Here is a 20,798-nt window from a genome sequence, read left to right as displayed (position 1 = left end):
GGCGGCTTCCTGGTGTACACTGGGTAATGTAGTTTTACTCCGAAAAGCTGTTCGTCTGGATTACTTTTAGGATTCCTCGATTTAGCCACTTTGTTATTCATTTGTATGACTATTGACATTTCTGTTAGATTTTCTCTATTTTCTTTTGTTGTTTCATAATTGTTACTCCTAGCTTAAAGGGGGATTCCACCAAATTTCCAAACTTTGTTAAGGCGTAAACAAAGTAATTCCAAGAGGTTTATTGCGAAATCGTGACAATTCTGACTTGGTAAGCATCTCCTTTGACACTTTTATGAAGCTGTATTACACTTTTCATTTATCACAAAATATTTATTAAATCATCAACTTCCTGCAAGTGTAATACAAAAAAAAACAAAGAAAGACACTGTGTTGTCGTTTATTTGAATTTATTCTCTTTATAAAACATGACTCACATCCACTTTCTCTTTTATTGTTTAGACTACTATGAGATATTCTCACATAACCCAATCTAGTAGAAATGACTCGGCATTCTTTACCCAGAACAAATCCCAGACCCACACATACACACAGTATTTCTTGTCTTTTTTATATTAATATCTTTATCATGCAAGACACCCATGTTGGAGTCAGGGCAGGCCTGCAGACTCATGGCATCTGGAGTAAGAGTATTTAACCTCTTTTAAGCCTCCAACACAAACCGGCTAAGCCGGTGAGTTCACTGCTCAGTCTAAATGAGGAAATTTTGAGAACATACTCCGATGTACACACCTTCTATTCTCCTCTGCAAGCACACCTTCAAGTCGGGGGTGATGGGTAGAAGAGGAATAGGTTAAAGACCCGGAGCACTGTAGGATTAAGTGCCTTGCTCAAAGGCACAGTGACAGTGCTCAGAGGACAGGAGCCTCAGAGATGCCTGAGCCTGTAGCAAAGTCACAAGGCATGATCTCATGATGGAAAACTCCAGTTATCAATGACCTTTTAGTAATCTACTCCCCACTCCCTGACAACAGACATCAATCATACATCTTCATGGACAGTAACAGAATTCATCAGACCAGTTAACCAAAAATAAAAGATAAATGTGTAAAAAGAAGAAAAATAATACAGAACAATGACTTTGATAAGAATGTCATGTTTTTGCCACTAAATTACATCAAGAAAAAAAAAAAAAAACAAATACACCTAGCATAATACATAAATTCAGTTCATATGCAGTAAAATTTTGCATTGAGGGCTCCAACAGCCCCATTCTGCAAACATCTAGGTCATCAGTTTACATTCACAGTAAGAGTATAATGGCATCAGCGTGTTCTACGTCACTTGAGGCAGTTCTGGACAGTTTGTACATTTCTCCTAATCTTTAAAATACACATGAACACGAACACAAACACACTGGCACAGCAGACTAGAGGGGAAAACCAAAATTATACAAACTTCTCAAAATTGTATAAGCCCCTCCCCCTTGGAACACATACAGTCTGATTCCAAATCACCTCGGCCTTTGAGGTGAAAACATCTGACACAGCAGGTAGAACCCTACTTACCCTGTCACCCAATAGGTCTTTCAAACCTTTCACCACTCAAAGTGGAAGAAAACAGCCTCACACTGGAATATATCTGACTGCTTCTGGCATCGCTGGACAGATTTCTTTTTTAGATTACGCAACAACTAGCACCATCCTGGAAACAATGGTCCGCTGATTTCGCACAGCACTTTGCAGTTGTGTGATTAGCTAGAACAAAACACGAGTGTGGAATATTCTCTTACCCATTTAAAGTGAGGCTATTTAACACTCAGCTGAGAACAAGAGCTGATGAGTTTTGATCACACAGATCACAGGTGCAAGCAGACATCAATGGCATAAATGTGTAAAAAACGCTTTAACATTAATGACTTACAGGAGGGGTAGAGAGGTCACCCTGAGCACAGGGATTGGCTGTAGTGAACGGATAGCACACCCCACCGCTCCTAAAACCCCCCCCAACTTTGGTCCAACCAGGTTGACCATCTGTCCTGTGAGTTCAGTGACTACTCCTCTCTCAGTCTGTTTGCATGCGTGTTCAGTACTGTGCAAAAAAGGCACCTAAATAAAACTGTTTAAACATTTATCTGGGCACTATGTATTTTTTTAACTGTAAAACATGGTGAAACATTGGAATAAATAAACAAACAAACAATAAAGCGGTAAAAATACCAAGAAATTCCTGCTTCCAAAAAGAAAGTATGTAACAATGTATGAAAGTTTGAACACCACTGCTTATATTACATGTTGTGTATTTTTTAAAAATAAAAAATAAACATCCTCTACAGATAACAAATTTAAATATTTGCATATGCATATATGCATACATTTAACCTTTGTATTTGCCACATTTTGTGTTGTATTATTTCGCCCAATATGTTAATTTCAACAAATATATGGTCATTGTGTGTTAAAATGTACAAAAGTGTGTTCTCTGTAGAGGATGAGTAAACTACTTTCCAGTTAGAAAATCAATGAAACTTGTCACTTGGATCCAGCTCTTGAGCGCTTTGTGTGAGGAACAAACTTTGGCTCCTAACTCCTCCCTGATGCCCTCAGCCATTATATGGATTTGTTAAATTCCATCATTAGCACTGATTTAATTTTTACGAAGCATTGTTTAACCAAGCCAGGTAAAGACTGGTAACCACAAATCATACCGGGTTGTCAAGAGAGGTTTGTCGCATATTGACATACATAAAGTCAATACTTATTGTCTTAAAATTATTTGTATATACTCTTGGTGTCTAAGTGAATAAACGCCCAGTTAAATAGCTTTTTAAATATAACCTTCTCAAGCAAGGCCTCTGCACAGTACTGGACATATGCATGTGTGTGAATGAAGGTTCATATAAGTTAAATGTAGTTGGTGTCTACAGTCTTGTCAGTTTAGCAGATTAAAACCCCAGTGAAATAAATGCTACGCTGCTGAAGCACACACTACCTCACTTTCTCTGGAGGATAACAACCTAACCAACATCAGAAGAGTGACTTTTCTCCTAAGAGAACATTCTTCCCTGTTTAATGCAAAAAAAGATCAATGTTCATGTGTGTTCCAGCATGTTAATCTGTGTAACAGCAGTTCTCCAGCACAGAGATCTTTAGAGTTAAAGCCTAATGAACTACAACATGTGTAGAGGCAAATTGTACTCTAGTGTCTTATTGCATAGCAGCAAAAAGAACAAATAAAAAAAAAAACCCTTCCTATGCCCATGGCATTGGAGTCACATTTACAAGCATACGTGAATAGTCTGGTCAGAACGCACTATAAGGCAACCTCAGAAATGGAGTGTCCATATAATGCACACTCCTCCTCCTCCTCCCTTCACTCCCCCTCTCACTCTCTCTCTCACACACACCTTTTCAGAGTAGTCAGTCATGCTGTGTATGTGCAGGGGCAGCTTACAGCATATGACAGCTTTAACTAAAATACATGCAAAAATGATTAACGTAACAATAATATCAAGCACATTTTTCCTGATACAAAATGCAAGAAGTCTCCCCGTCATGTAATAAATGATTGGCACCCATCACCACCAGTCTGCGTGTGTTGAACAGCGTTGGAATGGTTCAGACAGTCAAGGGAAGTCAGACATAGACATAGACACACACACACACACACACACACACACACACATTCACACATTCACACAGTGTGTGTGTGTGTGTGTCACAGCTGCGCAGTGTTAAACCACACCCCTTTCCTCAAGACTTCCGGTGCCGTACGGTGTCCGTGTTGCCGTTCAGTTTGCTGCGGCCGGAGACGGTCACAGGATTGCTGTTACTGTTGCCAGGGGGCCTCTCCCGCTCCGCTGAATTCTCCTGTTTACGCCTTCGTGTCTCTTTGTAACGGAGTGTGATGTCACTGTAAACACAAGAGATGCTGTCATTCATGTGTATATATACACACACACAGTACTGGGCAAAGTCAAAGATCACCTCTTAAAGCATTTTATTTCCAATCAAAATAACCAATTATTTACATTTTTTATTGGCAGGAAAAAAAAAAAAGCAGAAAACATGTTTAACAGAAAATTACAGTCTTGATATCTACATATTTTTTCAGTATTTAGTCTGTCCACTCTTCACAGCTTCCATTCTTTTTGGAAGACTTTGTTTTTCAAGCTCAGTCTTAGAAGCTGGTTAAATTTTCTCTATTTGATGATCAAAGTAATCTCAAGCACATTCAGTGGTGTTGAGGTTTGAAAACTTTCTTCTCTTTTTGTCCATTTTCTTTTCTCAGTAACAGCTTCCTTACCACTACACATCCTTTCAGACTCAGTGTTGAGTTGTGTTCTCACAGTTGAAGGAAGAACAGTAATGAATCTGGATCTTTGTCAGATCAGAAGCAAGAGTGGAGCCTCTCTCTCTCTCTCTCTCTCTCTCTCTCTCTCTCGGTCTCTCTCTCTCTCTAGGATGAAAGCTTGACAACAATAACAGCAGAAGAAACTTTTTTGTGCTATATAGATCCACATTTCTATACAGACCTACATAACACAGTCTCCATCAATTTGAATAACCATACAAAGAACCTTTTAAACATTGAATGGTTCAGAACTCATAGAGCCCTTGAAGACCATCTTTAAGAGTGTACTGCTTATCTGACTGTTTTGATGGCCTTCCGGGTCTTGCATGATTGTAAGGAGTCTCATTTTTTAATTATTTTGAACAGTTTTTGAAACTCCCGTTTTGTCACTTTGCCCTTCTTTACGGATGATGTCATTTTTAATCTCCACAGACTCATCTCCTTTTGCTCTTTTAAATAGCTCTGCAGGGCAGCTAAAGTGTGTTTGGTTAGGTGCTTATGTTAATGGTGGTTTGTTTGATGGTGAACATTGTGTCAGTGACTCCTTTGGGAACAGTAATTTGGCTTTAAGGTTGGAAGGATGAAAGTTCAAGTGGCAGTAGGTGCATTAAAGTAAAGAGTGGACAAATTAAATACGGACAGATTTGGCACTGTAGTCAGGATTGGAGGTTTTTGTGTATTTTCATGTTAAATTTTTGTTTTCAGCTATTTTCTAATACAGGCAAATTAATAACTTGTAATTAATGGCTGTTTTGTCTGAAAATTAAACAAACAAAAGAGTAATCTTTGACTTTGCACAGTATTTTACAAGGTCTGTAACAATCCCCCAGCCATGTTGCCATTTCTGTCAAAGGCCTCATCGTCATGGTAACAAAGCCATGGCCATGGGGAGTAAATGGGGTTGTGCCATATAGTGCAGGCTGGGTGGGACTTTAATTTAAGTGGCTGTCAGACTCGCAAGAAGAAGGTACCAGCCTGACCGGTAGGTAGAGGGAGTGGCAACTGTTTTTTTTTTCAAACAAGTGCATGACATACTGCCATTTTCACTAAGGAAAAGACATGAGACAGAGAAAGAAAGAAAGAAAGAAAGAAAGAAAGAAAGAAAGAAAGAAAGAAAGCAGTGGGAGTGTAAAGACAGGAGTAGTGATCACATGCAGGAGGAGCAGCAGCGCAGTGAGAATGACAGATGAAGGTGATGTCAGCACAGCAATCAGCTCTCACTCTACACCTACCTCTCTCTCACTGCACATGGACATTACCGCTGACACACACAGGGGAGAGAGACACACTATCAGCTCAGCACACGCGCCGCAGTGCACACAACAGCAGCACAGTGCATGAAAACACGCGAAGAAAATCAAAACACACAAACAAGCGCCAACACCGACAAAGACCCATATCTCCATACAAACACAGGGCAACTAAAGAGTCATCCAAACACGTATTTGTATGCATGTACGTACATCTGTATGTATGCATGCACACACATTTTGCAATAGCTTCGTTGTTGGCAGATATTTATGTAAAAAAAATACATGAATACATAAATAACAAAAATCTGCACAGAAAACATGTTTAGGCTTGATGATATTCCTAAGTGATATTTCATGATATATATATATTTTTTTATATGTTTATATAACCGAAACTGCATGTTGTTGAGAGGTTTAAACAGCCTTTGTGTGTGTATGTTGCTGTGTTTCTCTGGTCATGTGCATTTAACCAGAACATCACAGGAGAGGTCAGAGTCTCTACTCTACGGGACTCTACTGCATTACCCCTCTTCTGCCTTTGTGCCTCACTTCTTTTATCACTTACCGGATGAAGAAGCGCCACAGTGTCCAGGTGAAGATGAGCAGGATGCCTAGGATCCAGCACTGCGTGATGAAGAAGGGGATTGGGAGCATAATGGTGTTGGGGTCATACTTCACCACAATCAGGAACTCGGTCACTGTGATGGCCGCAACCAGCCATGCCTGCTGACCCAGCTTCTTATGGAACTTCCTAAAACATGATTACAAATATAGTATCAGACCTTTTATGAAAAGGGCACCAGGTTTGTGTAGTCAAGACTATGGGCAGACAAGCTGCCAAGCAACAGACTTCATAAATTTAGGGCATATACATAATATATTTTTACAACAAACATGACTAAACAAACCACAGGCAACATCCTTTTGCACAGAATGTAAACTATAAACAGAAAGGACACAGCCCAGTGAGTGCTCACACAGGATAGACAACTCTGCTCGTGAAGGGCTGCAGTCCAGGACAGTTTGATGATTTTCATGCTCCTGATTTAACTAAGTAATAACCAGGTTTTCCAGGTATGAGCAGAAAAACGACCAAATTGTACAAGACACTGGCCGTCTATGGTCACAGGTGTCTACCTCTGGTGTATAAATAATGACAAACAGATTACTACAGGCACACAGAAGAGGAAAATAATCTAGAACATGTGACTGACGGGTCATCCATGAAGTCGTAGATTTCCCTCATGGCCACTCCACCCACGTTCACAAAGAAGACCAGTCGGAGCAGCACCAGGTAATGTTCTGGAGGCATCCATAACACAAACTTCAGATAGAATGTGTTCAACTCAGCCAGCAAGAACTACAGAGAGAAATAGGACAATATATCATATACAAAACCATCATATAACTAATGATATAGCCTCATTACTCTACTAAACTCCTTAGACTAGGGCTGTGCATCACAATAACAACACTGACTTCATTAACAATTCTTGAATGATACTTTTCCGATACCTTCTTTTCAATTACAATCTGGAAGTGGGTGTGATTTAAACCAGAAATGTGTGAGGTGCAGAAAAAGGAATACTCTTTATTACTCAATTAATTAATTTGCTATTATAAAAGTATTGATTTCTGATATCCAGCCCTACCAGAGATATACTGGTTTACCACATTTTTAGTTGGGTCAGCCTTCTATTTTTTTATTAAAAGCATTCCAGCATTATCTAGCCTTTATTTGAGAAAATCCTCTGGTTTGGAATTTCACAAGAGTTTAGGCACAGCCTTTCAGAGTACTCTTGTATATGCAGATATGGACATGAGGAAAAAAGTGAGACTGGCACAAAATAAGATTATAGTGAGGTGATCTCATTCAGTGCTCTGATATGTAACTGACTGTAGAACATTTGTGTGTAAGCCAGATCATGATACTGTGCAGCAGATTCAACTGAACCACAGACAATGTGCTCGTTATGAAGGAAGAGATACTAATAGTTTATAATTTTCCTTTCTGCATTCACTGGCTCAAACTAAAATAGACAGAGCTGGTGGAAACCCTATATATTACTAACAGATGTGATGTGTTGAGTTTATATCTAGATTACATGATTCATGAGCAAGACACCAGTTTATGGCAAACCACATCCTTTCTTGGCACACACTCACCATAAATATGATGCCCAGCACTGCCAGCCACCGACGAAGGTTAGATGCTGGTCGCCACTCAAACTTTACCCAGCTGTAAGGAGTGAACTGGAATGCAATGCGCTTTATCTTCCCCCTGTCAAACACAGCCAGACACCAAATCAGGTGTGAAGATATTTCAATGATTCAGATACATGCCATTAAATCCATCCATCCATCCACCCATCTATGTGCACAATGATATTAGAATCATATTGGTAAAATTGGTATAGGAAGATATGTTATTACAAAAATTAGTATCAGTTGGTTAGATTTGACAAATTTCAATCAAATATTTGATCATTTACTTTGTTTACTGTACTTTGGAATAGCAGAGCATTTAGGTGATGCTGGGCTCCTTTCCTAAAATGTTGCTATTTTACTCATTTTATTGCATTTGTAGAAATCTATGTTATATTTGTAGGTAAAGCTAACATAGGTACATGTTGTCCTATATTTGACATTTCATAAATGTTTATGTATTTGCATCAGCAGGTATGTCCATGATATATACTGGATATCATTATCTGCCCACAGTTACATTGGTGAATTTCTAATATTAATTTTATATATCCCATTTATTTTATGTCGATAGCTTTAAGTAACTGATTCTGAATGGCCAATATGCATTCAAATAGTTTTTTCATTTTAAACTAATTTTTATTTTTTCCTGCAGGTGGAATCCACACTTCTTGTAACAATATCTGCTCCATACAGCTTGTACATGCTGCAGTGGACAAATTATCTATAGGGCTTAAATCTGGACCAAAATTGTTTAAAAAAAAATTAAATAAATAAAAAAAAAAAAATAGTATTTTGGGCTTTGGGAGCCATGTTTTTTTGCAAGTAAGTGTACATATCTGGGAAGCAGTGAGGGCAGCAGCCAATAGGAGACGCAGGGTGGTCCACCGCTTTAAGGGAGGGCAATGCCAAGACGACTCAGGTCATACCCAAAATCAACCAAAACATTAGAATAATCATGCAAACGTCTCTGATAATTCCCAATTGAACAAATACTGAGTGAGAGACTCACTTAATGGACTTCCACAGACAAAAGACAGTCCAGTGCCCATAAGGTCAAACTCCATCAAAACTGAACCCACAATTTTGCAGGGTTTTTGGAAAAGGGTGTAATTCCCCTGACCTATTTCACTGAAAGAAACTGAAAGCTGAATGGTTCAACTGAGGCTGCTGCACATATGATCAAAGCTGGACTGGTTTTGCACAGACCAAGGCTTACCTGTTGGCATTCATCACAGCCACACAAAACATAAAGGAGCTCATATTGTGCACACAGGGGCAAACAAAAGCACTGCTTTAAAAGAGATTTTAGCTCTGTAGTCTTCAGTAGATGAAAGGTGAGTTGGAAGAGACTCATCCATCTACCTACAGTGGAAGACTACTGACTGCTTCATTACATATCACAGTATAGTGTTTTTAATGTATGTTTTCTTTTCACATAAAATATTTTGCTTAAGTGCTTAAGTAAACCATTTTTGTAGATAAACAATGGAGTATTATTGTGGATGTTCCTTCACTTTTAATAAACATATTTAACAAATGAAGAAAATATATTTTTATTGGGCAAAATAGCAAAAACAGAAATGAACAATATATGACAGATGTCAATCCCGCTGTCAAACCCTAATAAGATAAAGATGACTGTACATAAAGCCAGCAGCAGCTCCTCTGAGCATGGCAAAAACGGTGCTGAATGTGTGGCTCTTACACTCAAGCTAATCGATGACCATCCAGATGCTACTGAGTTTTAGTAAATGTTACAAGACATCTGCACTATCACTTTTAGCTGCAGAGCTTATCAGCTTGTAGGCCAAGACCGTGGCATCACCTGAAGCAGCTGGCTGAATGAGGAGCAATGCAGGCGGTGCACACAGAAAGCCGGCTAGTCTCCATTCTAGGATAAAGTATAACAACTAACCCCAAGAGACTGGCTTTTCCTTCCACTCTCTTTTCACCCCATGAACTCATTACAATCGGATGTCTGTTCCTATGACAACAAACTGGACTATCTGTGTACATTGTGTTGTCTGCATTTATTTGCTTACTGGTATAATGGCAATGGCAAAGAATTTCAACCAGTATACTGGATGAACAGATATATCACCGACTATTAATCTTTCCCATCCTTGAAACACCAAGTGATGACCTTTTTTGACACCTGGGACACGACACCTGGGAAATGAGTACAGTTTGTAATGCCAAGAACAGTTGTTCATTTCTGGACTTGCAAAGCCCTACTAGACACTCTGGGAACATCCTGGAACACCTAACATTCCAGCTATATGGTACATCTGACAGCACAATATCATGACAAATGTACTGCAGTTTGAACAAGCAAGTACACAACTTCTGGAGCAATTTTCAGGATTTGGCACACCTTAAATGCACACATTAAATCATCAAAGAACTACGTATGTAACAATGCAATGTATTGCACTGTATCAACCTGTATCACAGCATATCATATTGTATCATGACTAGTACATTAGCTTGTGATTAGAGCATAAGATCACCATCACTTCAAAGCACAGCCTTTGTTTTCAAATATTGCACATTCATAATGTTAAATGTTCTAATAAACTAAATATGGAAACATGAACATAACACATTTTCAGCCCCTTGTCTTTCCTGTATTTCATAAATGAATAAAGTCCTGAAATCTGTGAATCGTTACACCCTTATACAGCACAGAGACAGGGTCATAAATAAAGCCTCAATTCTTACTTGTATGTAGGAATGTTCCATAGGCCCTGCCACTGATACGGCTTCATAGAAAGCCAGCCGAGGGTCTTCATGCCACAGTATATGCCCAATCCATTGCACACCAGTACATCCATAATCCACTGAAAAAGAGAGAGAGAGTGTTAGAGAATGAGAGAGAGAGAATGAGAGAGAATGAGAGAGAGAGAGAGAGAGAGAGAGAGAGAGAGAGAGAGAGAGAGAGAGAGAGAGAGAGAGAGAGAGAGAGAGAGAGAGAGAGAGAGAATATGAGTGAGTGACTAGAGAATGAGAGTGAGAGAGAGAGAGAATATGAGTGAGTGACTAGAGAATGAGAGTGAGTGAGAGGAAATGACAGCGAGAAAGAGAATGAGACAATGAGAATGAGAGAGAGAGAGAGAATGTAAGTGAGAGAGAGAGAGAGAGAGAGAGAGAGAGAGAGAGAGAGAGAGAGAGAGAATGAGAGTGAGTGAGAGAGGGAATGAGAGTGAGTGAGAGAGAGAGGGAATGAGAGTGAGTGAGAGAGAGAGGGAATGAGAGTGAGTGAGAGAGAGAAGGAATGAGAGTGAGTGAGAGAGAGAGGGAATGAGAGTGAGTGAGAGAGAGAGGGAATGAGAGTGAGTGAGAGAGAGAGGGAATGAGAGTGAGAGAGAATGAGTGAGAGAGAATGAGTGAGAGAGAAATAGAGAAGGGTTATAGAACAGTACAGAACAACACAACACATTTTAGTGCTTTCCCTGCTTTAACACACTCACTGCATACAGCATGATTAAGCATAGACAAAAGCGAGCAAGAAAGACTCACATGGTCCCACCAGCACTCTGAGAAGTTTGGAAGCTGGTGCTCCAGACTGTACTCCAAAAACTCAAACATTACACTAATGATCATACACATCCACCAGTCTCTGATCATCAATGTCTGTGTGTGAGAGAGAGAGAGAGAGAGAGAGAGAGAGAGAGAGAGAGAGAGAGAGAGAGAGAGAGAGAGAGAGACACAAGCATAAGTTCTGAAATAATTGCTTTATATTGATAGCCCACTGTAAATTATTTGCAGAGACTTACAAGTAACTAATTATCTATTCAATTTATGTTCATTTTCACTTTCTACGTTGTATTCCTGACCATATTTATAACCCTGGACCAAATCATAATCCTAACACTATTGAGAAGCACTGTGATAGTTTGTTAAAGGGCCCATATCTCACATTTATTTTGTATTTTACAAAATGTATGCGGTTTAAAGTACCAAAAAATGGTAAATGTTCTTTTTACATAACCATTTTCTGACCTTTTTACATTTCTTACGATTAAACAGGTTGTTTTTGTTACTGTGCCTTTAACACTGATGTAAGATAAGTGGTCCCTCGATTGTGTCTCATTCAAAAAGCACTCAGAGCTGAAATACTTTCTTTAAAAGGGATCTATTATGCTCATTTTCAGTGTTCATAATTTTATTGTTGGGGTCTACTGTGATAGACTTACATGCTTCAAAGTTCCAAAAGCACATTATTTCTCTCATACTGTATATCTCTATTCACTCTGTCTGACAGAGCTCCTGATGAGCCCTCCTGATGAGCCCAGAGTGCTTCGTTTCGTCAACTTGGCCACTCTATTCCGAATGACTGACCATCACGATTCACCCCCTACAGCGTTGTGGCTATTCTTATTATGGCATTGGTTCTGCAATTTCAGTTGAAGCCAGAGTCTGATCCTAAAAGTCAGGCAGAAAAAGCTGATGGATCCAATCCACCTTTGCAAACTATACTCAAACAAGACATTTCAGAGTGGCAAGTTTTTACTTTATAGCTCTCTTGTGTGAGGACCTGTTAAGCCCGCATGTAGGCAGGCATAAAAGATTGTGTGGGCTGGAGGACTGGAATTTCAACAAGGCATTTCAGGCAGCTGAGGAAAGAGGTTTCTGTGGGAGAGAGTTATTTTCTCTAGCAAGAACTTTGGTCATTGTGACTTGGCAGACTGTTTACATGCACAAAAAGCTATATAACACTAAAGGAATGGGACAAAGTGAAAAACAATAATAGGTCCCCTTTAACTTCACTATGAATGGGTGGGGCTAAACTGCTGCAGGCTTAATAGGTGGATACATGTAAATGAGCTGAGTTTTGTGACGTCACAGAAAGAGTGAATTCAAATTGGGAAATTTGATTGTCCCTGCTAATGTACAGGGGTGTCACCCAAATAAAGTGAATCGAAAAATACTCCATTTCATGTACTACCATGAGAGTGTGCTGTGGCCCTTTTAAGTACTTTCTTACAGAACTTCTAAACCCCCCAAACCTCATGAGAAATAGCTAAACTACCCAGAACTTACATACTACTACTACATATGGATACTGTGTGTGTGCAGGGTGGGAACCGCACATTTAGAAACAGAGTTCTCTTTAATTAACTTCCTATGTTTGCCTTCTACAGTGCCATATTTGAATGCTCTCATGGGCCACTCAAGCCTTAAACTTTGCATTAAGCTTAAGAGACAGTTTGACTCAACTTTTAAATTAAAATCGGCACAATAAACATTTAAATGTAATGGAAAGTAATTCAGATAAAGAATTCATTATAACGAATTCTTCGACCATGAATCATAGTGAAAGTTTTACAGTGCCACATCCAACAAACATTTCGGTAAGCTCAAAGTCTGGCAATTCTGGTCTGATAAAACGCTTCACTTCCCCTCCATTGCTTTGCATTTAGAACATTTTCTGTTAAAACCAGTCAGTTAAGTCTGTTGTGATGTGCCTTATAGAACAAAACTGGCTAACAGCACTCGCCAGCAGACGGTGTTCTTACATACTGTGCACAGATTCTGGCAAATGCTTCAGAGACAAATTTGAACAAATGATCACTCTAAAGATCTCATGTTGATCTCAGTTAATGTTAGCTAGCTCAGAAGTTATAATGCTACTGCTATTTTTTTCGTGGTGTTTTTAGAAGTCCATTTTGCTTAACTTTACATGTGATTCTGAACAACCTGTAGCCAGACAAAATAACTTGAGTATGACAGATGTTACCATGGTAATAAAAGTCTTTTATTTAGATCTGGCTGGAAAGCTAGCTAAATCTGTTTTGCATAAACATGACATAGGAGTATATACACCATGTCAGAATAATGAAAGGATCAAATCCATAGAGAATGCAGATTTATCTGCTACTTTTCCTTTAGCACCACAGGGTGAAATTAGCACAGCAACGTGCCTCAAACACCATAACTATCATAAGAGCCCTGTACCTTTTCACTGTTTAAGTAAGGTAACATCATATTTACATAAACAATTAGTGAACATTATACTTTTATTATTACTATTTGTAGTAAGAAGAAGAAAAAAAGAAGAAGAAAAATACAGTTACTGTTATTATTAGGAGTAGTAAAAAAAAAATTGTGACAGTTTGCCATGCCACGCAGTTAATGGTGATCCAGCAAGACTAGGCAAGCCTACTCTTGCGTTTCTATGGATTTATGTACACACAATTTTAGATACTTTATCAGCTCACCTTCTCTTGAATTCACAGTAACCTCTAGAGGAACAATACACTAAAGATTGGCTAAGTACACTAGAGACTCATGTGAGGCAACAAACACTATTTCACCTTGGAGCAGAACCCCAACTCAAAACACAATGGCAATTAAAGAGAAGCTCACTGACCTTAATGTACCAGCCAAGAAAATGAGCAGGAACAAAGCCATCCATCTTGTCCTGCAAGAAAACAACAATACCTACTTAGCACAATGGACCACTTGTACATATGGGCACATCAGTGTGTGTTTGTGAGGGTGATTTATACCCAGATGTTATGGAAGGGGTCAGTGGTGTTTCCGGGATCATAAATGAGACAGTTTCCTCCATAGTCTCTCTCGGGCAGAGGTACACCCAGCTTTGGGTCAATGTACTTCATAAATAGTCGCCCATCCTGCACAGTCTGCAACATATCGCATGACAACTGTATTATAATATGCATATTATGATGCATCACAAGCACAAGTTATAAAGGCTGTATGATAAAAATAAAAACCTTATTGCAATTATGACACTACATATTGTGATTGCAGTATGTCTTGCAATATATGTAAGAAGCACTGGTGAACTCCTGACCTGGTTAATTTTCAAACGAAAGCCTTAAGGCATCAAATTACCAACAGTATCTGTAACACCTGAGATTTGTTCAGGAGGCTCACCTTCAATGCTTATTAATACTTTGTACAATGCTTATTAAGACTTCAAAAATGAATGTTAACATTTCCACTGCAAAACAATACAAGCACACTCAAATACAGCATGTATTTATGGGTATTTTATTCAAGGTCTATTAGGGACTAAACCTAGTCTTGGACTACTGAGCATTCTGAATGAAGACTCTCAATGTGAAGCAAAATGTTGTTGCTTAATTATTATCCATCAAACATGGCCTAAACATAACTGGCTGAAAATCAAACATGGATATACCATTTTAGTTATATGCCTAAAAGGTCAGTCACTACCCTTCTAATCAATTTCCCCGTTTTCGCAGTGAATTTGATTTTTTTTTTTTAACAGTTCTGTTGTCCTCTGCCCCTTTATGAATGGTTCATTTCTGACTACAGGACCACTGTCTGCTGAAAATTCTTCGGGTTGGTGGATTGTTTTTAATTAGTTTTACACCCAATGACTTGTTAGCCCAGTCTTTGGGCATCATTTTTGACATAAAAAATTAAAAACCTATTTTAAGACTGCCTAAGAACTCTGTTATAGTATGAAATTATTTAACAGTTTTGGATATTAAATATGATTTGAATGTTGTGTGCAAACAAGTGTCTTCAGACCTACTTGGAAAAGGATGAAGATGAGAAAGAGCTCATAAACAACGGTAACACAGAGCCAGAAGCGCCAATAGGCTGGAAAATGAGAGAGGGCACACGTTAGCAACCTGTAAACAATCCTACTCACGTACACAATGGGGGTAACAAACACAAAGACACTTATAATAACGAATCATGTGATTACTTAGGGACACATACTGGGCCTTATTCATGACAGTTTTCTAAAGGTGTCATGAATAAGTAAATGGCTGCACACAAATGCAGAAAAACATTCATAAACTCAAACATGAATCCTTATTTGCATTAAAGATGCAGATACTTAAAACAGAAAAACCCTGAATGCGCACTGCCTATTGAGATTATACTATGTATGTTTTGCTTTATGCCATACTCTAATAACCCCTTTTCTCTAAGGCTGAATATATGTCTCCTCTTTCCTCCTGAGTTGGTCTTTCCTCCCAGGCTGCTCTGTTGCCATGTTACTCATTTCAACTCAAAATAAAGTAAGCCCTTATTTTGGCCCAAGGGGCCCACAGTTTCACTCTTCACCCACCACCACCCAGGAGCTCCCTGGCAGGAAAAACGACATCTTGGGCTATACTGGATCTCCTTAGTCATGTTAATACTGGGAACAGGTACTTTAAGCAGCCTCCCTCACTCCCTGTTAGCCCAGTAAAACAATGGGGCTGACCAGAAAACAGATGCATCACCCTGGAGTAACTAGTCCTTCAAGAATTTCAAATAACATGTATTAAAAGTTAGAAGATATGCAGTGTGGCAGCAGAACAGACTCGTCCGACGGGCTAAGTGAGTCTGTCATTACTGACATGCTCACTGACATTAATGACATGACGTACGATTTAGAGCACTAAACAATAAAGAATTGAACACAGCAAAACAGCATTAAAAGTACACAAATTTACATCTGAGCAACTTATCAATCAGCATTAGTCAGACCCACCAGCGGAAACAGCTCCAGCTAACTGGCTATGTAAAAATCACCATCAGTGTCCACAGTGCAACATGTACATTTTTCAGCAATGTAAACATCAGATTGGATGAAAAAGAGATCAACAGGGTAACAGACGCTCTATTGTACGCTCTATATGCTCAGAAACAATGATAAACCTCTATGAAAATGTGGGGAATTCTAGCAATGTCTCAGCATGGCTCCCTCTCTGCCATGTCACTCTCAACCCCAGCCTCCCTCCCTCTCTCCCTCCCTCTTCAGAGATTCCCTTCCTCTCTACAAGGAAACGTGTGCAAATGGCCCAGTTACTGTAGTTAACCACCGTCTCAAATTAACTTGGGTGAAACAGCAGTATTTATAGCATAATAGTCTAGAGGCACATCTATATTTGTGTGTTCTGGGTCTTATTGATTCCCGTGCTTGTTACGATTACACTGACAGCTCCAGTCTGTCTGTACATCTGCTCCCACAGCACAACCATCAGGCTCAACTGAAACTGCAACTACTATAGCACCTAGAACAGTTTGTCAATAGTGGCCTTAATTGTCTTACACAGCTCTCACCTGGATGTGGACGTGAGAAAGGACCATCTTTGGCTTGTGTTACTCCAAAGCACAGGAACACCAGAATACTCGCCACAATCCCTCTGAAACACAAATATACATTTACATAGACACATGTAATATCATGTAATATGTAAGGGATATACAATGAAGCTGCATTCATGGGCAATCTTCTGTATGTGTCCCATATAAGGTAAGATAAACACGCCTCCTGTTATTTTGAGATCATGTGGTATTTGAGGTTTAGTTTTTTCCCCCCCTACTATTTTTAGTATCTAGATCTAGAGTACACAATAAGAATTCTGTTTTTCCTCATTACTTATTACCAGTCTTCTCCTAACTCTGAAGTCTAAACACCGTATAGCATACAGAATTTTTTTCTGTGCATTCTGATCTCATTTTTTCTATGAACAGCTAAAGTTACCCCCACACAAATTAACAATACAATGTTCCTCTAAGGCCTGTCACAATTAATACATAATCACCTGACTGCAGTTACTTGAGCTGACAGCAATTGTGTTCCACTTTTGTTAGCTTTCATAATTATATGTTTGCATCGTAACTAAGAGAACGTGATATGGGTGCATTTTTATTGTAAGTTGGGCTGAGGTAAAAACGCACTTACAGAGACAATACAAGGGCCTTTTAACTTCTGTCGAGTGCAATATGACAGAGCTGGGCGATACAGCGAAAATGTTACAGCACAATATTTCATAATAAACATCATGTCACAATATTTATTCTTTCTAACATCTGATAAGTAGTGGCTCATTTAGAAAAATACTATCAAAACCATGAAATCCAATGATTTGCATTCAAAAACATACATACTGTGTTGCAGCACATGCCCCTAAACAGGGCTAATTATGACCTCTTTGTAATCAAACATGCAGCTTTGTGTTTGTAAGTACTGACTATATAAACAATATGCTTATAAGCATACTGTGATGTAATTTGTCATGATAAATACGGTCATACTGTCCAGCCCTACTGACCAGCCAATTCAGTCACTTTAGGCTTGTACCTTAATATTAAAATATATTTTATTAGAAGAAAGAAGAAAGAATGGACAAAAAAAAATGACTGCTATAATTGTTTAGCCTTATTTTTAAATGGTAATTAATCATCACCCTAAATCTCATTATCAGGACAGGCCTAGTTCCATCACTACAGATGCTAGCACATGAGGCTGGTCTGATAGCACACTCCTCTGAACTCTGTAATCTATAGCAGACGTTGACTACAGATAATCCCGTTAAGCAGCAGCCACTTTCTGATGAGAACACCCGCCCAATCCCACATGCTCACCCTATTTCTAGCCACTCCACTTGCAGCTCCGCCTACAGTAAAGGGCAGCATTCAGCAAACGACATGGAGGGGAACAACGTGGAGGGTGCAAGTGGCTGTCTCATGTATTCTGCTATCTAAGGTTCAGAGAAGAGCATTTAGTATAATCAGACCGATGCAACTATGTCCTCCAGGTCCGGGTTAGGCTGACATCACGGCGTGTTTGGATTTACACAATTATGCCCTCTAACAGGGTTAGTGTTTACTTACACACACACACACCACACACACTTTGTTTCGTGATGTAAAACCCGTCCTGGTGAAACACACAGACTTACCTCTTAGTGTTGTAGGCTGTGTCTTGAGGCGTCTCCTCTAGCAGGGTCACATAAACCAAAGCACACGTCAGTATGAACAACACAGTCAGGGTATGTGCTCTCCTGCAGAGAGAAGAAGAGAGAGACAGAGACAGATTGTTGACTTTGCTGTGATTTGCAGAAATCTCATCATTGCTTATTTTATAGCAGTGCAGAGGTGCCGTTTTAATCTGCTATAGTGCAGTACAGTGTGCAGAGGACTGTAAACCTCACCTATTCACACTCTTTGCACAGGTGTACCGCCTGGATGCCACAACAGTGGCACCAGACCAAGCTGTTTTTTCTCACCTCACAACCTGTTAGGCTGGTCAAGGCCTTAGAAGCACTGACTGACTGACTCACATAGAGTCTCACATAGAGTCTCTCTCCCCAAGCCTTGTTTTCACACATCTATCGGAAAAAGGCAACTCACCACACAAAGATGTTTCACAAACGTACTGGTACAGTCACAAGAAAAGAATGCCTTTCCAACATTGCTGCAAGTTATTTTGCCACTTGAGCATGACACTGCTTTAAAAAACCTCTATACGAACGGACTCTGGCAGTTTATAGCATGTTCATGATTACACTGGCCTCATTCCCTGCCCCCCACTTTCTACGCTACATCTGTCCAGCTTAAAGTCTTTAATGGATCGGAGCTTGCTCTTTCTGCTGAGGAGACAGGACAGTAGAAAAGCTAAAGCAAAGCCGGCACGCTCTAATGCTCCCAGAGGCAGACTTGGATACTCCATCGGCTTACAGCCTCCCATCTACTCCCTTACATTAGCCTCCCATTCCTCCCATCACAGGACTGTAAGAGCAAATTCAGCCCGGGATATTGTGCTCAGCGTAAGGCTCATTAAATACCCGCCTTCAGATATGTACTAGCGTTTAGTTCGTTCAGAATCATATATTATAAATGACTCTTGAATAAACCACCAGAGGTGCAGTTGCTCAATAAGATTTCTGTGAATAGTGACGGAGGACAAGAGCCGCTGACCTGCAGATTTGACCTGCATTCTGTGAACTCAGTCTGACTGTGAATTCCAACAGGTTTAAGCCAGAAAGTTAAAAATATCCTCACGGAAACAACAGTCACATGGAATTGGTACCATTTTAATAAAAAAAGTTTATATCGTTATGATTTCGCTAATACTGTGACACTTCTGGGGGGGTTCAGGAGTCAGTAATACAGGGGAATACTCTGTCCTGGGGACCCCAAAATATTCTCATTTCTGTGCTGTCCTCTCATCTAGCATACCTCACCGACTCATTGCAGAAGCGGGGCCAGGCGTGTTAGTTCAGGGAAACCGCAGAAATTAACACTTTCTCCCTCACCGCCTCAGACTAGCTGCTCTAACCCACCTCCTGTCTGCTGTCCCCGCGCTGCTGGAGCCGACTGACCGGGCTCAGACAGCCCTGCTAACGATAACTTACCAGAAGAACGTGTTGGTGCCGTCGTCGTACACTTCGCTCTCGGTGCTCCGGCGGCTTGTGGCCTCTCTTGTGGTGGAGGCTTTGGCAGCCCTGACGCCGGGCACAGGCAGCTCGGCCGCGCCGTTCACCTGCTCGTCTGCGCCGGATTTACCGGCGACCAGCAGTGCCGCGCCGCTCCGCTTCGACTCCGCTTTGGCCATGGCGCTCAAACCGAAACACTGCTCTCTGTTTCAACCGTCTCAGCCCCCCGGCGCAGCAGAGAGCCCACCACAGCCGAGCTAGAGATCAATCTCGACAGAGGTGTTAACGATTCACCAGACTGACTGACTGACTGACAGGAGGAGCCGAAACGATGTCACCACAAACACCCACACACACCCACACACACACAAATGAACCGACAGCTCGGTGTTCAAACCGAGTGGTAAACTACGGATATTGTGAACGTCTAACAGACTCGGAGCTCAGATGTGAAGCAGCGTTAGCGCTGCTGCTCCGCACAGCAGCCGCCGCTCACAGTCCCGCTGGAGCTGGGCTCTCTTCCCCGTCTCTCTCACTGTGTCTCTCTCCCCCGGCTCTCTCACTGTGTCTCTCTCCCCACGCTCCCTCACTGCCTCTCTCTCCCCACGCTCCCTCACTGTGTCTCTCTCTCCCCACGCTCCCTCACTGTGTCTCTCTCTCCCCACGCTCCCTCACTGTGTCTCTCTCTCCCCACGCTCCCTCAGTGTCTCTCTCTCTCTCTCTCTCTCTCTCCCCACGCTCCCTCACTGTGTCTCTCTCTCCCCACGGCCCCTCACTGTGTCTCTCTCTCCCCACACTCCCTCACTGTGTCTCTCTCTCCCCACGCTCCCTCACTGTCTCTCTCTCTCTCCCCCCACGCTCCCTCACT

The 20,798-nt window shown here is 40.5% G+C and overlaps 1 protein-coding gene across 1 annotated transcript; it reads right to left on the bottom strand.

Annotated features, from left to right (window-relative positions):
- Positions 1-390: 390 nt before the first annotated feature.
- Positions 391-20,517, bottom strand: ptdss2 (phosphatidylserine synthase 2). Its single transcript, XM_017715717.2, has 12 exons — positions 19,910-20,517; positions 18,455-18,556; positions 16,830-16,912; positions 15,304-15,371; positions 14,285-14,419; positions 14,146-14,196; positions 11,292-11,405; positions 10,494-10,612; positions 7,731-7,845; positions 6,779-6,924; positions 6,130-6,315; positions 391-3,870 (listed from the first exon to the last, which is right to left on the bottom strand). The coding sequence occupies exons 1-12, from the start codon at positions 20,107-20,109 to the stop codon at positions 3,711-3,713; spliced, it is 1,479 nt and encodes a 492-aa protein (XP_017571206.1). The 5' UTR covers positions 20,110-20,517; the 3' UTR covers positions 391-3,710.
- Between the last annotated feature and the right edge of the window lie 281 nt (positions 20,518-20,798).

Source organism: Pygocentrus nattereri, chromosome 11 (genome assembly GCF_015220715.1).
Source record: "Pygocentrus nattereri isolate fPygNat1 chromosome 11, fPygNat1.pri, whole genome shotgun sequence".
Classification (NCBI taxonomy): Eukaryota; Metazoa; Chordata; class Actinopteri; order Characiformes; family Serrasalmidae; genus Pygocentrus; species Pygocentrus nattereri.
Note: the sequence above shows the minus strand (reverse complement) of the source record. Positions and strands in the feature narration are given on the sequence as shown.